Source organism: Ictidomys tridecemlineatus, chromosome 4 (genome assembly GCF_052094955.1).
Source record: "Ictidomys tridecemlineatus isolate mIctTri1 chromosome 4, mIctTri1.hap1, whole genome shotgun sequence".
Lineage (NCBI taxonomy): Eukaryota > Metazoa > Chordata > Mammalia > Rodentia > Sciuridae > Ictidomys > Ictidomys tridecemlineatus.
The window spans coordinates 88,174,408-88,194,204 of NC_135480.1; the positions used below are offsets into that span (position 1 = coordinate 88,174,408).

Below are 19,797 nucleotides of genomic sequence, written 5' to 3' on the forward strand. Positions count from 1 at the left end.
TTGGATTTTGCTCACTCTTTAACTAGAACATTAAGTCAATTTATATAAATTTGGATTAGTTTATATTAACACACATTTTGTGTTTATTCTTTTTTTCCTTTCTTTGGACTGATTACTAAATAGGACTATTGGTATTGCAAGTGATTGAGAAACCCAGGTCAAAGTGGCTGAGGCAAAATAGGGGGTTTTATTGCTTACACAGATGAAGAGATATGAGAATATCCTTGCTTGCTACAAGACACTTGCACAGGTGTCACAAACTGTGGTGCTCATTTGGTAATTGTAGCTATATTTTAATTGTAAATATTACTTGATTTGAATTTATTTTTAAGACTATGTAATAATACAACATGTCATGAATATTCTTTATCTTTTGTGAATATATGGATTATCTATATTTTTATAATTTGAATTATTTTACATTAATTTTTAAAGTTTTGTGAAGTCTTGTGGAAAATGGATGTTATAGTGCATATCACAATATACTTTGCTGTTTTCTGCTATACTTTTCCCACTTTCTAATTTATTGCAGTTTTTTTACCATTTATTTTTCTCTAGTTTTTTAATCTTTCACTAATGAATAATTATTTGAGACTCTACTATATGTTCTTTTTCTTATTATTATTGCTAGACTTAACAGCATTTTATTTGATAACCTCTAGATGGATACTGTTCAGTAGAAACATAATATGTAGCACAAATGAGGGCTATATATGTAATTTTTAATTAAAGCATTATATTTATATATATTTGGGTTTCTTTTGACAACATTTATACCTACAAGGAATTTGATTCAATCCCCATTCCTGCCTTTTCCTCTCTTCCTCCCTCCCAATTTCTCCTTCTGCCACTGATCTTCCTTTCACTTCTTCATTTACTTTTGATTGATACTGCCTACATATATATGAAGGTGAAATTTCCTTTGGTACATTTATACATTATATATCACGATTTTGTTAGATTCCTTCCATATTTCTTTCCCTTCTTTCCTCCCTCTTGTTCACCTTCTCCATTGATCTTCCCTTGATCCTTATGATGTTTTTTTCCATTTCTCCACCTTCTTCTTTCCCTTATTTTGCTCTAGCTTCCAAACATGAAAGAAAACACTTAACCCTTAATTTTTCTGAGTCTGACTTTTTTGTTAGCATGATTTTTATCCATTCCCATTAGCTTGCCAGAAAATGCCATTATTTAATTCTTCTTTATGACTGAGGAAATTTCCATTATGTATATATACCATTTTCTGGATTCATTCATCTATTGATGGGCATATGGGTTGATTCCATAATTTAGCTATTGTGAATTGAACTGCTATAAACATTGCAGTGGCTGTATTACTATAATATATTGATTTTAGATTTTCTCTCATTTTGTAGGCTTTCTCTTCATGCTCTTAATCATTTCCTTTGTTATCCTTTGTTGTACAGAAACTTTTGAATTTTATGGCATTTTACTTATTGATTCTTGTTGAGGAAGTTGGTACTTGCACCTTTATGATGGAATATTGACACTGTTTTCTTCCTCCAGTTGCAAAGTTTCTGGTCTAATTTCTGATTCTTTAACCCATTCGATTTGATTTTTGTATAGTGTGAAAGATAGGAATCAAACTTCATCCTACTACATATAGATAGCCTTTTTAACTAATAGAGGTAGGAAAACTGGATATCTTTTCTCTAACATATATTTTTGGCATCTTTGTCAAGTATTAGATGGTTATAAGTATGTGGATTTGTCTGTGTCTTATTCTGTTCCTTTGTTCTTCATGTCTATTTTGTTGGGAATACCATACTGTTTTTGCAACTATAGCTCTGTAGTGTAATTTGAGATCAGGTATTGTGATGTCTCCTTCATTACTTTTCTTGTTAAGAATTGCCTTGGCTATTAAAAAAAAAAAAAGTTTAAATTTACCAAAATAAATAGATTAAAAAATAGGATATGAAGAGGTGGTCAAAACTATTGGCAAAGATGGATTTTCATTCTTTGTATTTCTTTTTGGCTTTGTAACCCAGAGGTCCAATGCTTTTGTTGTTCTTGCTTAGCTGCCAGCTTTTGTGGCTAGCAGACATACCTTGGTCACAGTATCTCAGCTTCTAGTCCCCTCATGCACAGGAGGCTAGCACAGTTTAGGTACTGCTAAATTGTATATTACTGAGGTGCAGGTGTTGCAGAGTTCTAAAATGGAAATTCTAGTAATTGGGGTTTAATCTAGACCAAACTTTGGAGCTCTAGGTGACTGTTAAAGAGTCGATCCACATGCACTATTGCAGGGGAGATGCCAGCCTCTGCAGGATGTCGGATCTCTAGGGTCTCTGGTAAAATCCAGTGTTAGGCATAGGAACAAAACTTTTACAAGTTTCAGCTACTCTGCTATGAATATGAAATACCAGGTATTGGCCTTGGATCACAGATGTTCCTGTATAGCTGCTCTAGCACCAGCAACAATGGTAGCTTTCTCACCAAAAATGGGACCTTTCTCTCTTGGGATTCAGAGCCTGAATGGTTCATGCAAAATTTTCTTTGTGCCTATTTTAGTCTCTCTGGTTCAGATGCCTTTCGGGAAGTTTTTTTGGTTCGTTGCTGGGGTTCCTGATCTCCTGTCTCCCATAGGTAGGAGGGGGGAGGACAGATTTATAGGGAGTGCACTGGGGGCTACTTTCTCTGGTATTGCAAGTGCAGCTAGTGGGCACTTTTTCCCATAGGGCAAGCAGAAACTTTCCCCAGTGATGGGGAGCACCCAACCCAGCTTTCCCAAGTAAGCACTAACCATTTTTCAAGCCCAGAAGGTTTTCACTCCCAGGGAGTTATTCTTGGATTTGCTTTCACTGATTTGCTTCCCCTACTGACTATTAAAATCAGCCTTCCTCACTAATCCACAGGTTACCCCAAGTCAATTATTTATTTTTTCATTTCTTTGTCACATCATCTCCTTTGTGTGCACTGCTCAACTCCCCCACCCCCCTTTTCACTGTGCTGGTGCTTCTCTAATGTATTATTTCTTATATTCAAGTTTCTGACTTATCTCTATATTTTGGGGGGTTTTGTTTTAATACAGTTCACTATTAATTTTCAGTGAGTTCCCCTAGTTACCCACCTGAGAAGCCATCTTCCTGTTTTATAAGTCTGGTGCTGAGGAGCTACCTGGATTTACACCCTTTCTCTAATTGCCATCTTCTTTCCCTAGTATGCAATTTTAAATTTTCTAGGACCCACACTTAAAAATGTAGAAACAGATGATATTGACTTGATTATTTTATTGCACATGATATATCCAAAATATTAGAATTGCAGCATTCATATAAAAAGTATGCAATATTTTACATCTTTTTTTGTATTTGATATCCCATGTACATTTTACGTTTACTTGGCAAGTTGAATTTTAGTAATTATTGATAGTTACTCAAAATTTTAAAAAGTTTAGTACATCATGCTTTCTGTTTGCTTGGATGATAGATAAATGGAATCTAACTTGAATGTTGTAAGTTTGGGTATTCTTGATTTAAATGATGCATATTTGTCATTATCAAACCTAATAGCAATAAAATCCAAACTCTAAATAATTTGCTCATTTGCTTGCTAATATTGATGAATGTTTAAAGACCAAATATTATACATTTCTAGGAAGCCTCTTAATGTTAAGAATTCCAGAAAGTTTATAGCCCAAATTTAGTTGATTAAGGTTGGTAATGTGTAAGTATTATTTACTTAATGCTGTCATCCAAAGTTAATTCTATTCAATTTTTGATAATATGATACTTTTTTCCCTCTGAACTCGGTTGACTTTGTAGTTATTTATATACATGTATGTACACTATGTGTGTGAAATCAAAAGTTCAATAATATTAATATTTTTATAGAGTAATAGAAATAAAAATAGCACATTTAAGCCCATATCCTAAATTTGATTTCAGGTCTGATTTTATGCTAATACAATTTATTTAATGACAATAATCACTATTACATTAGTAAATTATTTATTATGCTAAATGGATAAAATAGGGACAGTGCTGTTGCAGACCATGTGGATATGGCAACCAGTTAAACAAAGAGAAAGGATTTTGACTAGGAATGTAAGACTATATAGAGAAAACTAGGATAACAGTAGGTTAGAGAACATGACTTCACTGTTATCTCCTTGACACTTTAAGAAAACTACTGAAAGGGGGCTAGGATTGTGGCTCATTGGCAGACCACATGTGTGAGGCTCTGGGTTTGATTCTCAGAACCACATATCAATAAATAAAATAGAGCTCCATTGACAATTTAAAAAATATTTCAAAAAGAAAACTACTGAAAGTTTTTTTATTTTAAAAATAATTATAGAATCATTTAAGCTAATTTAAAATAGCCTTGAGTTTTTCTTAAAAATCTGAGAAACTTACCACAAGAATGGGATGCCAATTAGAATAAGTTATACTCCATTATGTAGAACATGTCAAAATACACTGTCGAGTATATCTAAAAGCACAAATTTTAAAAATGTCAAAAATTTTTTTGAGAAACTCCCAAATTTCAATATACCACATCACACATTTCCCTCTATTAAAGTACAGATATAAAAAAGAATTATAAAGATATAAAACTGACTGGTCTTGACCACCAGATGTTTAGTGTAGTTTTCTGCTGCATGTATAGGTAGCTTTCAGATTAAAACATCTGTTTGCATTTTGTATTTAAACCATGATTCTTTTTCTGTTCTCTTTTGGGTGGTGGAGTGTAACTTTCCTTCTCTGCATTTTGGCTAATAGGGTCCTGTTTCTTCTACTATCTTCCTATTGTTACTGACTCCTGCTTCTCATTGTGATTTCTCTTTTACCATTCTCACCCCATATGCCACTTTAAATGTTGGTAAACTCCAAAATTCCTTTTTGTAGTCTTAATAAATTTAGTTTTACAACAGAACAATAAAAGGTTTTAATAACTTTTTAAATGTTTTACTATATCAGTGGTTTGTGCTCTTTTCAGTAAATGACATTTTCCTTTTAGAATTCAAATCTGATTCATCAGAAAGTGTCTCCTCCTAATGATCGGCAAGGATCTCCAATATTATCATTCATCCTTCTAGAACAATATAATGCCATTCGTTTAGTACAAAGTGTGCATCAGTCTCTGGCTGCCCTCAGTAAAGTCATCAGAGGAACTACCTTACTAAGTTCAGAAGTCCAAAAATTGGCAAGTGCTTTATTAAACCAAAAGGTAAGCCAATACTATATGTTTTTATTTCATTATTTAAGTAGGTCTTTATTGGTTGGATTATTGTGGTTAATAACAGACAACTGAAGTTAAAATGGTTGAAGTCATATGGAAGTTTATTGGCTCAGATAGAGTCTTAGTGGTAGTTAGCATTAAATCAGCTTGATGGAGCTTAAAATTGTCATTAAGGATCTCAGTTTATGTTATCTATCTCTTCTGTATATGTAATAAAATCTATGTTAATTTCACTTTGGAGCAAGTCCTCTCTAAATGTGGTGATACGATGCCAACAGAGAGAACACCTTTTTCTTGATAACTCGAGCAAAAATCTTGGGTTATATTTGATCCAAACCAATTTGTATGTTGTTCCTTTTTCCATACTAATTCTGTGGGCAGGACATGCAAAACTTTCATTTGTGTAGGGGTTCAACCAACAAATACCTATTCCTGGAGGTGGGGATGGGTTCATCTGTAACACATATACTGAGATTAAGTGAGGTATAGTTATCTAGTAAAAAATCAGGATATGTTCAGCAGCAGCAGAAGAAATAAACACTTCTAAAAAATAATTCGTTCCATTTAAATGATAGTAAAAATCACGCAGTTCAGATTAATTGAAGAGAAACAAAAAATTTGGAAGGGTGTTGTAGACTGATTTTTAGTCATTTGGAGAATATGAATTTTACAGCACTTGGAGTCTAGAAAAGATTTCAGTAGGGCAATCAAAAGTTTTTCTTTTCTGCTGTGTAAACTCAATATAAGGAAACTTGTAATAGTCTGTCTAAATGTCCTGTCTATTTTAATATAAAAATGTAGCCTATCTATAATTTCCTACATCTCTCTACCATTAAGAAGACATACAACACTCTCCTATTCTCTCTCATATATATTTATATATATTTTTTTATGTAGAAATAATACAGTATAGCAAAATAGCTAAGAATGTGGCCTCCAGAATGTGTCTACAAATTAGTAGGTATGTAACCTTAGGGAGTTCTGTGAACATCTCCAAACTGTTTTTCTCACTTGTAAAATAAGAATAATAATGGTACCTACTTCATGTGATTCTTTTGATAGTTAAATTATGGGTAAAGTACTTGGCACATAGCAAACACACTTTTAATATATTAGTTGTTTTTGGTACTTTGGAGAATTTTATTATAAACAGAACAACTCATGAAGTATTATATGGTAACATTGTGCAAAGTAAGTTTATGGAAGTTGGGATACTTTGTACATCACTTTCAGTAAAAAATAGTTTCAGCCTGGAACCATGGTATTTCAAGAGATTTTATGTGATATAAATAATAAAATAATAGAAAATGTAATTGCCAACTTTGGTTTCTTATTTTGCTTCTACTGTTAACATCTGGGTAAACTTTGGCATAAATACCTGAAAGAAAATAATAACTTTAAATCATTTTCTATGAATCAAATATAATATGGCTTAGATAGTTCCTTCTGAAAGACAAAGAACTAAAGGGGATTAATTATATGAAAATCCTTTCTTAAGACCAAAATATTTTACAAAGGGGTCATAAAATTTTATTTATTTTTTCCCTTTTCCCTGAACCATTAAGATTTTCTAAATGTTTTCTAATTTGGCTTAGCATTAGGCAATAACAATAGAATCAGATGGCTTATTTCCTAATTAAAATGTGTTTATATAAGATGTGGATAATTTTAATATGTCATTTATCACCTTCTATATTACACAGGAATAAATACAGCCTTCAAACATAACACTCCCTTTGATATAATTTTATCATTTTTTGTGAGAATGAATTTGTTAAAAGTCTTTCAAATGATGAAAAGTTCATTTTGCAAAGATATTTAAACTGTATCATAATAGTATTTATAGAAATAGTTTAAGATGTTTAATAAAACTCAAATGAGAGTAGACTGACTTTCACAAAGACAAGGTGAGTAAAATACTTTGTTTACTTTCTAATGAGTTTTAATGAAATTGAGAATTCAGTACTATCCTATTACAGAATAAAAATTTAATTTTTTGTTACATTTGAATATGACAGCTTCTGTATTATGTGATACAATTTCATGTTATTTAGGAAATAGATCATTAATTGACATTTTTTAATGTACCTGACATTACTGACAAAGGAATTTTTCTAGAAAGAATTGTGATTCTTTTATTCCTTTGATAATTTCTGGGGTTATGCCTAATCTATTTTTTTAATGAAGATACAATAACTAATAATTAATGAAGACATTGTAAAATACTGTTATTCTTTTATATGATAGAACATGGGCTTTTTTTTATAGTAAGTGCAATGGTAACTTACCATTTGTAGATATTAATAGGTTGTATTGCAGTTCTTACAACATTAATTGAATTCTTTTTAAAGGCAATATGTGCAACTCCAGAGACTGAGACTGGAGGGTCACAAGTTTAGGTCAGCCTTAGCAACTAAGTGAGGCCCTATGCAACTTCATGAGACTCTGACTCAAATTAAAAATTTTTTAAAAACCTGAGGAGGTGGCTCAGTGGTAAAGTGCCTCTGGGTTCATTCCTCAGTATCCCTCTTCTCACCAAAAAGGCAAGTAAAGCCAACATATATATTGGCCACACATTTCAACTTTCCTAATCATACTTGTTGGTAACACTACATGGCTTTTTATCTTTTTAAACCAGGGAATCCTTCAATAGTAGAGCAAAATGCTAGTGTCTCCCGAGTTAAAAAAAAAAAAAAAATCCAAACTACTGGATTTTAACTTTTTGGATCACTGAGCCCTTTAAAAATTGAAATGGATGCAGTTTTAAAATATGCATATACATAGTTTTATTATATAATTTCAGGAGGAGTAAGAGCTAAGGTCTGCTTTATAGCAGAAGTTTCAGAGTGTGTGGGCAGGTGGATTAAAAAGAAAATCAGGAGACTTTTGAGGTGAACATATTTTCAGTTTGGGATTTTAAGTTTATACAAGTCTAAATACTGGAGATTCAAATGAATGTATAATTGGGAATTGTTTGTCAACTTTTTATGTAGCGTGGATGCACATAGCAAGATGTTTAAACATGAGTGCACATGCTTGGTATCTAGTTTGTGTTTCAATGAATAGCTGGCTAATACTATCAAAGATAAAGCAAACTAATGGATTTGACCTCAAGTTGTTTTTTTCACCTGAGACAGTTTATCGATTTGTTGCGTTAATGCCAGAAATTACTGAGACTAGCTCAGTAATTGTTCAAGTTCTGATTTATATTAGTATTCACATATGCTGAGATGAACAATTACTGTTGAAGCAAAATGCCTTGCATTAATAATCACAGTTACCTAAATTCTATTAAATTCATAGTGTGTTGAATTTGTTTTATTGTTATGATTCATTTAACAGTGTGGTAAATTATGGAAATTATTGTTAGTTTTATAATGTTTATAGATCAAATTTTAATGTAAACCCTCAGCCCATTTACTGCTGCTCTTGATGCACATTCGTTAAGATTAATAAATTTATATAAATTATTGTGACCACAATGTGTCTACATATGTTCATATCTACACTAAAGAATGGCAAATGATATTGGCGTAAATGAATGTAATATAGAAATAATCCACAAAGTTTTAAACTCTCCAGGAAAGTAAAAGCTTAGAGATTCATTATTGGCATTGATATATTCCACATATAGGCATTCAATGTATTTTTATTAGATTTCATTACATGAAATACAATTTACAGATTATCATCCTACTTTCTGAATATGTTTGATGATAAACTTATCTTTCTCTCCAAAGCTAATCTTCATTATAAGCATTTTTAATATGTTCAGGTTTATATATATACTAAGCTAAACATGCTATGAATTGTCTGTATTTTAAAGACAAATACTGTCTTAATTTGTACTTATGTACCAAAGTATCATGGAACAGGGGGCTCAAACAACAAATTTTATTTTTCACAGTCTGGAGGCTGGAAAGGCCTAGATCAAGGTGCTGACAGTTATGGAACAGCACCCTTAAGATTCATTGAAGTCTTATTGTTTAACAGAGGCTCTACAAAGTGTATTCTAATGGTCTTTGTGATACTCTTATCTTAGATTCTTCCTCCTTTTAAGTCTACAAAGTCCCTTGGGTTTCCACTAACATTCTCTGTTTTCACTTATACTCTTCTGAATGTCCTTCCAGTTCAACCCACCACCCAGTTGTAAAGCCATAGGTTTTTGTTAAGGTAGCATTTTACTCCTAGGTATCAAAATTTATCAGGTAAGTCTTACTGCAAAACAAATTTACCAAATCTTATTTTAAAACCATTTCATTTTAAATGCTTATTTTTAGCTTAAAAATCTGAAATCTGGGTAGGGTTTTAGAGAGAAAACTTGTCTCGTTCACAATATGGCTGGTAAGTCTTCACTGGTTCAGAGCTAAGAGCCTTTATTGCTATACATGTGAGCCTCTCCAAGAACATTTAGGCTTCATAAAAGATGACTGAGTCTCAAAAGAAAAGAAATATAAGCAACAGTTTCTTATAGCTTAGACCTGGAAATTAGCACAGCATCACTTCCAGTTGGACCAATGAGTTACTGGGCCATTATTCGAGGAGAGAAACTTAAATCTCAAGTCTCAATAGAGGCATTAAAGGATTTAGGTTCTTGTTTTATAATCACAACTATTTTAAATTCAAAGCATAATTGTGATCTTTATCTCCCATATATTTTAGAAGGTTTATTTCACTCCTCCAATGAGACTAGATGTTTTCTAAGGCCCCTTTCTACTCTAAGTCTCGTTATTATATAATTTTCATTGTTGATATATTCTAGATAGGAGTAGTTTCTCAACTATATAATCACAGTATTTTGGGGTGATGCTTTCTCTGTTATTATCACACTTCAGGAAAATGATTTTAAGAATTTTATTTTTTGAAGAAATTTTTCTTAAGAATTCTCCTTTTAAGGAAATGTATTAACTTATTCTTTGTCATTTTATTTTAATGAAATCAAGGAAAACAGAAATATTAATTAGAAGGAATCATGATATGTATAATGTGAATTATGTCAAATTTTATCCCCATCACAGTAATGTTGAAGGTCTTTTATATGTAATATACATAAAGTTAATTTTGGCCCCTGTTAAATTCCAGTGTCCTCTCACATGGCAGAACAAGTGGGAAGGCCCAGAAGATCCCTTACAGTACCTTAGAGGTCTTGTAGCTCGTGCCCTTGCAATACAGGTAAGACTAAATTATTTAGTAATTAATAATTGCATGAGTGTATGACCATTGTATTATACAACCTTTTTGCTAATAACTATGAGACTGACATGATTTTGTATATAAACCATCAGATATTTTCATATTCTGCCATTTTTATTACTTACTATTGCGCCTGGTTTGAACCTCTGATATAAACATATCATTCTTTGATAACAAGCATATTTCACTCTTGCACTAGGCTTTTCAGTCACTTCATGGATAGTATTCTACTTCATCATGCTCTTTCCTGATCCTGGAATGCACGGTATATAACTTTAACCATTCTCTTTCCACCTTTCCAGTATCCTAACTCACTTTTCTTCCCTCTTCATCCTTTCTGGAAATCTTCGAACTTGGGGCAGTCTCTGTTCATATACAGACTACTGATCTCTGCTAGTGGCATGGGAGATGAGAAATGTTTAGATGTGAAATGTATTAGATGGGCCCTGAGCATTGCTTCCATGTTCCATTGTAATGTTTTAAACTTCACTACTTTCCTGAAGATTCCATTTTGTCACAGACTTGACTTTAGAAAAAGTTCAAGCTGTGGGGTATGAGTGCTTAAAAATTCCTACCCTTCTCTCCCATCTACAAATTTGTTCAGTGTTACACTCCTCATCTTTGTTCATGTTTATATTAGAAGTTGACCTGCTGTCCAAGACTCAATGTAGGTGATTCCTTATCTCTTTAGAAAACTTCCAGAGGGTCTTTCCTTGTTCTTCTCTTTTTTCATCTTTCCAAGTCTTTTCACTCAGTTTGCCAGCCTACAAGTAGGACTCATTTGAAGATATGAGGATGCATTCAAAATGTTTGTTTGCTTTCTGTTCTCTAGGCTGTAGGATTATTGGAGAAAAGGTAATAGAGTAGAAAATGAAAATTATCAGGTAGAGAAGAATCATGCAGTGCCTTTCCCTCTCTCTTGTCTGCTGAGTATGCACCTGGAAATACTCTATCAATCAATGCTGGAAGAATGGAAGGAAAAAGGGATGGAGAAGGGGAAGAGGGAAGGACAAATACTGTCATTTTAGAAAAATATTGGAATGCTCTGACGCTCTTTGTATGTTATAATGGCATAGTTGTGATAAATTCATATAGTTCTCAGTGTTATTTGCTTTAGATTATTTTCATAAAGAACTTGTGTTTCTTCTATTTGCTAAAAATAATGGCTCATATTATACTATGTATGTAAGTATACTCAATTTTGTTGTCTTATATTGTTAATACTGAAGTTAATATCCTTTAAAGCAGTTTTACATGAATTATTGTAATTGGCACAACTATTTAAAGTAAGTATATTGAAGACTGGCCACAAAAACTGAACACTTTTCCTCTTTATTTTTCTTGAAAGCTTTATAGGCATTTAATCTTAATTGTAATGATAAATTTTCAAGAAGTTTCAGGCTTGATCATAGTTTACCCATCTTTCCAACCAGGAAATAGATAATATTTCTCACTTTCATCATCTCTTTGGGATATTTTGTGTATTTTGTTTTTCTGGGCTAAACTTGTTTTCATTTGTAAATGTAGAAAAATGTCCACCTCCCCAAAGTGACCTTTAAATGTTTGGGATTTGCATTCTATCTTTCAATGACCTGTTGATTCTATTGTTTTCACTTATGCCTTCTCTGTTTCACAGAAAAATATCCAGAGCAGCTTGTGATGGTTAGAGAACAATGTAGCTCCCTAGTTGAAAAGGGTGGGTACCTGTCATGGTGGTGTGGCAGGGAGAATAAGAAGTACTACTTGCAAGGTTCTTTGAAAATGGCAGCTGTGGCTTTTTATAAAAGTGTATGAACACATTGAATACAAATAAATACATGCAGCTTGAGCCCAGATCCATGCAAAATTTAAGACCTCAAAACCTTGCAATTTGGCATAGAACACCAGTATGAAGAGAACAAGCAACTGAAAATATTATATGTAGTGCTAGTTTATTATAGGGATTTTATGTAAATAAGCTAAGGCTGACAAGAGTCAAGAATGGCATTCCTTCATTCAGACAAAAAAAAAATTAAACTGGCACTATATGCTAGGCCATGTGAAATGTTAGATATAATGATTACTGAAAATATATTTTTTCTGCCTCAAATTTTTTATATTTCTTACATTCGTCCACTTTGGCATCTAAAAAATTTATAAATGTGATAAATGCTTTTCTGATGCCAAACACTATGAAACTGATAATGTCAAGGGGTAAACATGAGAGACATATATCTTGTCCCAAAGAAGCTATCCTTATAGTTTATCAGAAAAGGTAGCATTGAATAAACAACAGAATAAGGAAGTCAGTACTCTGGGAACAAAGAGCCATAGTGCTTAACCTAAAGAGATTTCAAGGAAGTGACGCTGCAGGTAAGAACTTTGTAGGAACAACTCAGGTGAACAGAAGGAAGAATGTGGCAGATAGAAGGAAAGTCATAGTTAAGAATAAGCCTTGTGGTTTCAAGAAACCAAAAAAGCAGAGTAAAGAAGGAGGGGGGTATTCAGTGATTAGCCTAGAGAATAGTAAAGGGTAAGTCATGCTGCTATATTAAATTATATTTGATCCTATAGGCAAAATATACCCATTGTAGTATTTTATTTTTTTTCATTATAAATTTTTAATTTTTAAAATTTGTTCTTTTTAGTTATACATGACAGTAGAATGTATTTTGACATATCATGCATACATGGAGTATAACTTCCCATTTTTGTGGTTATATATGATATGGAGTTATAAGTCTTTTACTTATTGATTTGTAGGAGTTCTTTAAACATTATGAACATGAGTCCTTTGCCAGATACCCGTATTAAAGATAAATTCTCCCACTTTGTGGCTTACCTGTTCACTTGCAATGATGTCTTAATGAACAGAAGTTCTGAATTTTAATGAAATTCTATTAAAGTATTTGTTTCTTTTTTGGTTAGTACTCCCTTCCTCTGACTCCTACTATTAGAAATCTTTGATTACGACATGAATATACTCTGTTTCTTCTAGAATCCTCATTTTTTCTTTTCTTTTCACATTTAGATCTATATCTATCCCAAATTACTTTTTGTGTATGGTGGGAAATAGGGATCACATTTTTTTCTCACCTCCACATAGATATCTATTCCTCCAGTAAGGCAGGGACTGTAGAGTGAGTTCAGAGGAGTACTTAGACACAAAATCCAAGGGTCACTGGAAAACACAGTAATCAAGACAATATTTAATTCAGTATTATTGAAAATTCAAGGCCAAGCATGGTGGTGCACAACTATAATCCCAGTCACTTGGGAGGTTGAGACAGGAATATCTATCACAAGTTTGAAGCCAGCCTGGGCAAGTTAGTGAGACTCTATCTCAAAACAAAATAAAAGAGGACTGGGGTAATAGCTCAGTTGGTAGAGTGCTTGGCTGACATGCACAAAGCCCTGGGTTCAATCCCCAGCACAACATACACAAAAATAAATAAATAAAAATAAAAGGACTGAGGATATAGCACTCTATCCCATCCCTTTCCTCTAGCACTATCTATTGAAAAGATCAGCATTTTCTCATTGAGTTACATTGGTGACACTGTCATAAATCTGGTAAATGTATATGTGTGGATCTATTTCAGGACTTTATTTTTCTTAGATTGGTCTTTATCTTTTTACCAAAACCTCCCTGTCTTCAATAATGTAGCTTTGTAGTGTCTTGATATTTACTCCTATAAGTCTTCCAACTTTGATCTTTTTTAATAGGTCTGGCATTTCCATAAACATTTTGGTCTTGTTAATTGTCACACATAGCATGTAGGGGATTTTGATTGAGTTGTATTGAATTTATAGTTCAGATTGGGGATAACTGACATCCTAAAAATGAGTTTTCCAGTTCATGAATGTGTTCGTCTTGTTTATGTACTCCTTGATTTCTCTCAATAATATTTAGTTGTCAATAGATGGTTTCTGTAAACTATATAGCAAATGATTTTTTTTATCTTTATTTTTATTTATTTTTCCCCTGCTGTTTTTTTATTGTTGGTTGTTCAAAACATTACATAGTTCTTGACATATCATATTTCACACTTTGATTCAAGTGGGTTATGAACTCCCATTTTTACCCCGTATACAGATTGCAGAATCATATCGGTTACACATGCCCTGATTTACATATTGCCATACTAGTGTCTATTGTATTCTGCTGCCTTTCATATCCTCTGCTAAAGAAGGAGGTCACATTAGGGTTTTTTTATATTATTTCTAATTAGTTATACCTGACAGTAGAATGCATTTTGACACATCATGCATAAATGGAGTGTAACTTCTCATTTGACTGGTTGTACATGATGTAGAGTTACACAGGTCGTGTAATCATGTATACATATAGGGTAATAATGTCTGATGCATTTTACTATCATGCATTTTACTATCATTCCTACCCCTATGCCCACTCCCCTCTGACTAGTCCACTCAATTGCATTCCTATATATCAGCAATGAATCTACTGAAAGAGAAATTAGGAAAACTGTCCTACTCATAATAGTCATCAAAAAATAAAATATTTGGGAGTCAATGTAACAAAAGAGGTGAAAGACCTCTACAAGGAAAACTACAGAACTCTGAAAAAGAAATTGAAAAGGCCCTTAAAACATGAAAAGATCTCTCATGCTCTTGGACAAAATTAACATTGTCAAAATGGTCATACTACCAAAAGTTCTATACAGATTTAATGCAATCCCTATTAAAATCCCAATAACATTCTTCATAGAAATAGAAAAATCAATCATGAAATTCATTTGGAAAAATAAGAGACCCAGAATAGCCAAAGCAATCCTTAGCAAGAAAAGTGAAGCAAGAGGCATCACAATTACCAGACCCTAAACTATACTACAGAGCTATGCTAACAAAAATGGCATAGTATTGGCACCAAAACAGAGACGTAGACCAATGGTACAGAATAGAAAACAGAGACAAACCCACATAAATAGTTATCTCATACTAGACAAAGCCACCAAAAGCATACATTGGAGATAAGATAGCCTCTTCAACAAATGGTGCTGGGAAAACTGGAAATCCATATGTGGCAAAGTGAAATTGAACCCCTGTTTCTCACCCTGCACAAAATTCAACTGATTAGTTCTTACGTCAGCAGTCTCAAATGTTCTGGTTGAAGTATAAGCCATATTATACCATTCCTTTCCTGAAACTATCCCCATAATTAGTCATCTCATTCAGAGTATCAAAATCCTTATTTAAAATAAGGCCCATCCCCTCTAATTTCCTCTCCTAGTTTTTAATCTCATTTCCTGTTCCTTTCTACTGGTCCCTTGCTATTCAGTGAGCAAATCTGTAACACTCCCTTTCTGGGCCTTTATTCTTGCAGTTTCCTGCTTGGAATGTTATCCCCCATGATACCTACAAGAAAGCTTCCTTATCTCCTTCAAGTCTATGCTCAGATGTCAACTTTGCATTTTTCTTCCCTCACCATCTTGTTTTAAGTTATAGTCTCTGACAGTTCTTCTCCTCTTTGCCTTCTTTGTTTTCACAATGGCCTATATCTCCATTGAGTATTCTGTGTATTTTACTCATTTATGTTTTAAATTTTCTAATATTCCTCCACTAAAATGGGAGATCCAAGTATGTAGTTCACATTAGCAGACTTTTCAATAAGTAACTGTTGAGTAAAAATGTTTCAATCAACTATAGGGTTAATCTCAAGTACACTGACATGTCTATGCTTCCCAATCATCACAATTTATCTCCCTAAGATATATTCTTTACTATCCAGGATATGTTTGAGATTTTTTTTACTTCTATCTAAATCTACTCAATAAACATTTTGATTTAACATTTGAGGACTTATTTGCTCTTACAATCTAAAATGTTCAAGTGTTTTTTATTCATTTTTGAGGTGTCTTCTATATTTTGGAAGGTTTTGTCATACCTTACATTCCTGGAAAAGAATATTCTTAATTTTCCTAACTTATCTCAGTAACTCATAGTCCTTGATATAGTGTTTTATACACATTAAGTATTCACTATAATTATTCATAGGAAGGCTTGTAAAAATGAAACTCAAAAAGACTGTGTGGCTCTAAAATTTTTAGCATCCCTCTTTTTAGATATCATACTCAGCTAGAATTGTGAAAGTGTATATATATATATGTGTGTGTGTGTGTGTGTATTCATTCATTCATCCACTCAGTGAATATTTACTGACATTGTTCTAAGTGCTGGAAATAATAGTGGGAAAACAGGAATAATATGTTAGTGAAAGATATAGATAATAAACTTATCAATATTAGAATGGCATCAAAATATTTTGGCCCAAATCCTGAAATCTAAGATTAATATACAGCCAGGTTTTAAGCTGAATTATCACCATTATAGAATGAATTTGAAGTGTAGATATTAAATTTTATCCATTGAAATGTAGCTATTACTATAGCAGTCATATTGTAAAATTTTAAGAATCAAGTTTTATACTTGGATAATAATTCCATAGCATTATCAACTAATAAATCCTTTTAATGGTCAACTATCTTGCATATTTGGAATACTAAACAGTAGTATGTAGTGATCTACAGTTTTATAGAAGCAATCCTACAAAACATGCTATTTGTATTCTTTGCAAAAGATAAGTCTTGGTTCTAGAAATGTGACAGTTTACAGCATAATTAGCTTTCAAGATGTCAGAATTTCTCCTGAGTTTCTATTTGCACCACAACCTTCATCACATCATACAAATGTTAGCAGCTACTATAGTAAAAACAAAAACAAACCAACAAAAAAAACATACAAAGAATACTTAACTCTATGACAAGTTCAGTTTTTTGAGAAATCAGATTCCATCAAACAATTTCCCTTGCAAGTAACCAATGATCATTTGTTAGTGCTGTTTGCTATGTTGGTACTCTAACTTGCAAAGTCATGTTTCAAGGCTTTTCTTGGTTAAAGTAGCCATTTTTTACTAGATAGAGGCCTTCATTACATCTTGTTTTAACATTGTTTATTAACAAAGACAGTTGTGAAAAATCTTGTATGTCATGTAGTTCTGTCTTTTGTAAGGAAAAATGGTTGACATTTTCTCTGTCATGGTCAAGTATGTTATATCAGATACTGTAAGATTTCTGAACACATAATGGAAGATGTTTTTTGAATAAAACTTCCTGTGTTTGTGACTCCTAAACCAAATATAGCTTCCACATTTATAGTATGGTCCATGATAATTGCATAATGCTTTATTTATTTTTCATTCTGTAATATATCTTCTATCAGATCTATTTTTTTCAACTATTTGCAACTAAAAATCTCTTCATATACAAAGAAAGTAATTATTGGTTTAATTAAGTTACCTGTGGTTACACTTTAAAAGGGCTTTAATTGTATATGCCTTGTATTTGTGTGTTGTGGACAATATTGAGGTAGACTTTTGACTTAGACTATTGAGTAGTTGATTTAATAATACTAGCAATAATAATTTTGGAAAACATTTTCAGTAATATATTTACTAGAGTCTTAAACTTAAGGTCGTTAGGCAATCTCAGAACTTTTTAATCCATCTCCTAAAAATTATTGGCCATCTGCATCAATGATTTTGTCAAGGTTTTTTTTTTGTGACCTTCATAGTATCAAAACCATAAAAGGAATTTTTGAAGTGAGAAAATAAAGAAAAATTAGGTATTTCAGATATTCTCCATTTTTAAATTTTATGCTTATATTGAAGTGATTTACTTTGAATTCTTTTATAAGTGATATATTTTTTCCTCCTTGAGAAATTTTGAAGTGGTAAAGTTGATAATCCATTGTTTTATCCTCATAATATGGGAAGTATTCTGAAATAGTACTTCCTCTTGAAGGACTCATGGTTTAATAGAACTGAATAGCTTACAATTTAATGTTATTTTTCATTAATGTCATTTAATGTTTCAAATGCTGGTATGTCAAATAATTCTATGAAAATCTGGATTTCACTATAATTTAACATTATGTATAATATTTGACATTTATAAATATATGTATGTCATTGATATATATAAAATAAGTTGTTATAAATTTATCATAATTATAAAAATGCCGCAGTCTGGATGGGCACAATTCAGGAGCCACTTGTCAAAAGAAACGAACTTTATTTTTAGAACCACACAGGCCAAACAAAACAGCTCCTCAGGAAAAACCCTCAGAGCCCAACTGTCACCACCGGCTTCCCACAAGCCTCTCACACAAACACAAGCCTCACCACCTCCCACAATCCTCCTGCTCTTCAGGCCGATTGGCTGGGTCGCGTGGGCAGAGCCAAAGAAGTCCCCCAATGAGCATCACCGCAGAGGAGCCAATTAGCTAGATGTTGCTGGGGCCACTGTGAGCCAATCATCAGCTGGCAGTCTGAAAGTTTGCTGGCAGCTGGAAGTTTGCTGGGGCCCCTTCAGCTGTGGCTCTCAACACTTAATGTAATGATGTCCAGATGTCCATCTCATTTCACCATCTTTCCTGCCCCCATTTCTCCCCCCCTCATCTCTCTCCCCTTTGTCCAATCAGAATTCCTTCATTTTTCCCATGCGCCCTCCCCAATTATGGATCAGCATCCACTTATCAGAATTAAGTGCTTCCAATGTTATTCCTTACCCTTATCAAGCTAATATATTCTCCTAATATTTGTATTGTCAGTCTATTTCTCTATTTATTGGACTCTAAATTCTTCATTTACGTAACATTAATTTTTCAATTTTTGAAATTTTATTCTTGTAATATATGTTTATGTTTCAGACTAAGTAAACTTCAACTTGTAGAGCACATGAAGGGATTATTTTCCCTTTAGGTGGTATATACTTATAATATAAAAATATATTAGTTATAATAATCTAATTACAATAATGTAATATTTCAAATAAATCTAAATGACATGGCTTGCTGGCCTTACTAACATGGTTACCTTTATGCTTAGATAAATATTGATATTGTTTATTTCTAGGATGTCAGAACAATATGTTTGTTAAGCCTACAAGAAGGTAAAAAGGCAGATAATAGATCAAGTTAACTACTGAAATTGAACTTTAATAAATATTAGAATACTAAAAAATTTTATATGGACTAAGGCTATGAGTAGTCCCAGAAGACCTTTGTTAGGAAATAATATTTAACAGAGACTTGAATGAAGAGAGCAAACTGAAGGTATCGGAGGGGGGTGATAAAAAACAAACAAAAAACCAAATGCAACTACTCAGATCCAGTGAGTATGATCTGAGACAGTCCTCTGCCTGTTCAATGGACAACAAGGAAGCCAGCCAGAGTGAATAGATGTGTGTAAAGAGAATGCTACTAGAAATGAAGTTGGATGGGTTGCCAGGGACTATGACATGGATCCTTGGAAGCTTGGTAAGGACTTTAGATGATGAGTGCATGAGAAGCCAGCGGTAATTGAGAGCAAAGGATAAAAATTATTCTGGGGTTTTGTGA

The 19,797-nt window shown here is 32.7% G+C and overlaps 1 protein-coding gene across 4 annotated transcripts in view; it reads left to right on the plus strand.

Annotated features, from left to right (window-relative positions):
• The window catches only part of Dync2h1 (dynein cytoplasmic 2 heavy chain 1), a 329,197-nt gene that overhangs the window by 277,970 nt on the left and 31,430 nt on the right, over positions 1–19,797 (plus strand). For all 4 annotated transcript variants that reach the window (XM_005329090.4, XM_078046934.1, XM_005329089.4 and 1 more), the window contains 2 exons: positions 4,984–5,193; positions 10,288–10,377. In XM_005329090.4, the coding sequence (XP_005329147.1) occupies positions 4,984–5,193; positions 10,288–10,377 (300 nt within the window). The remainder of the gene's footprint in view (positions 1–4,983; positions 5,194–10,287; positions 10,378–19,797) is intronic.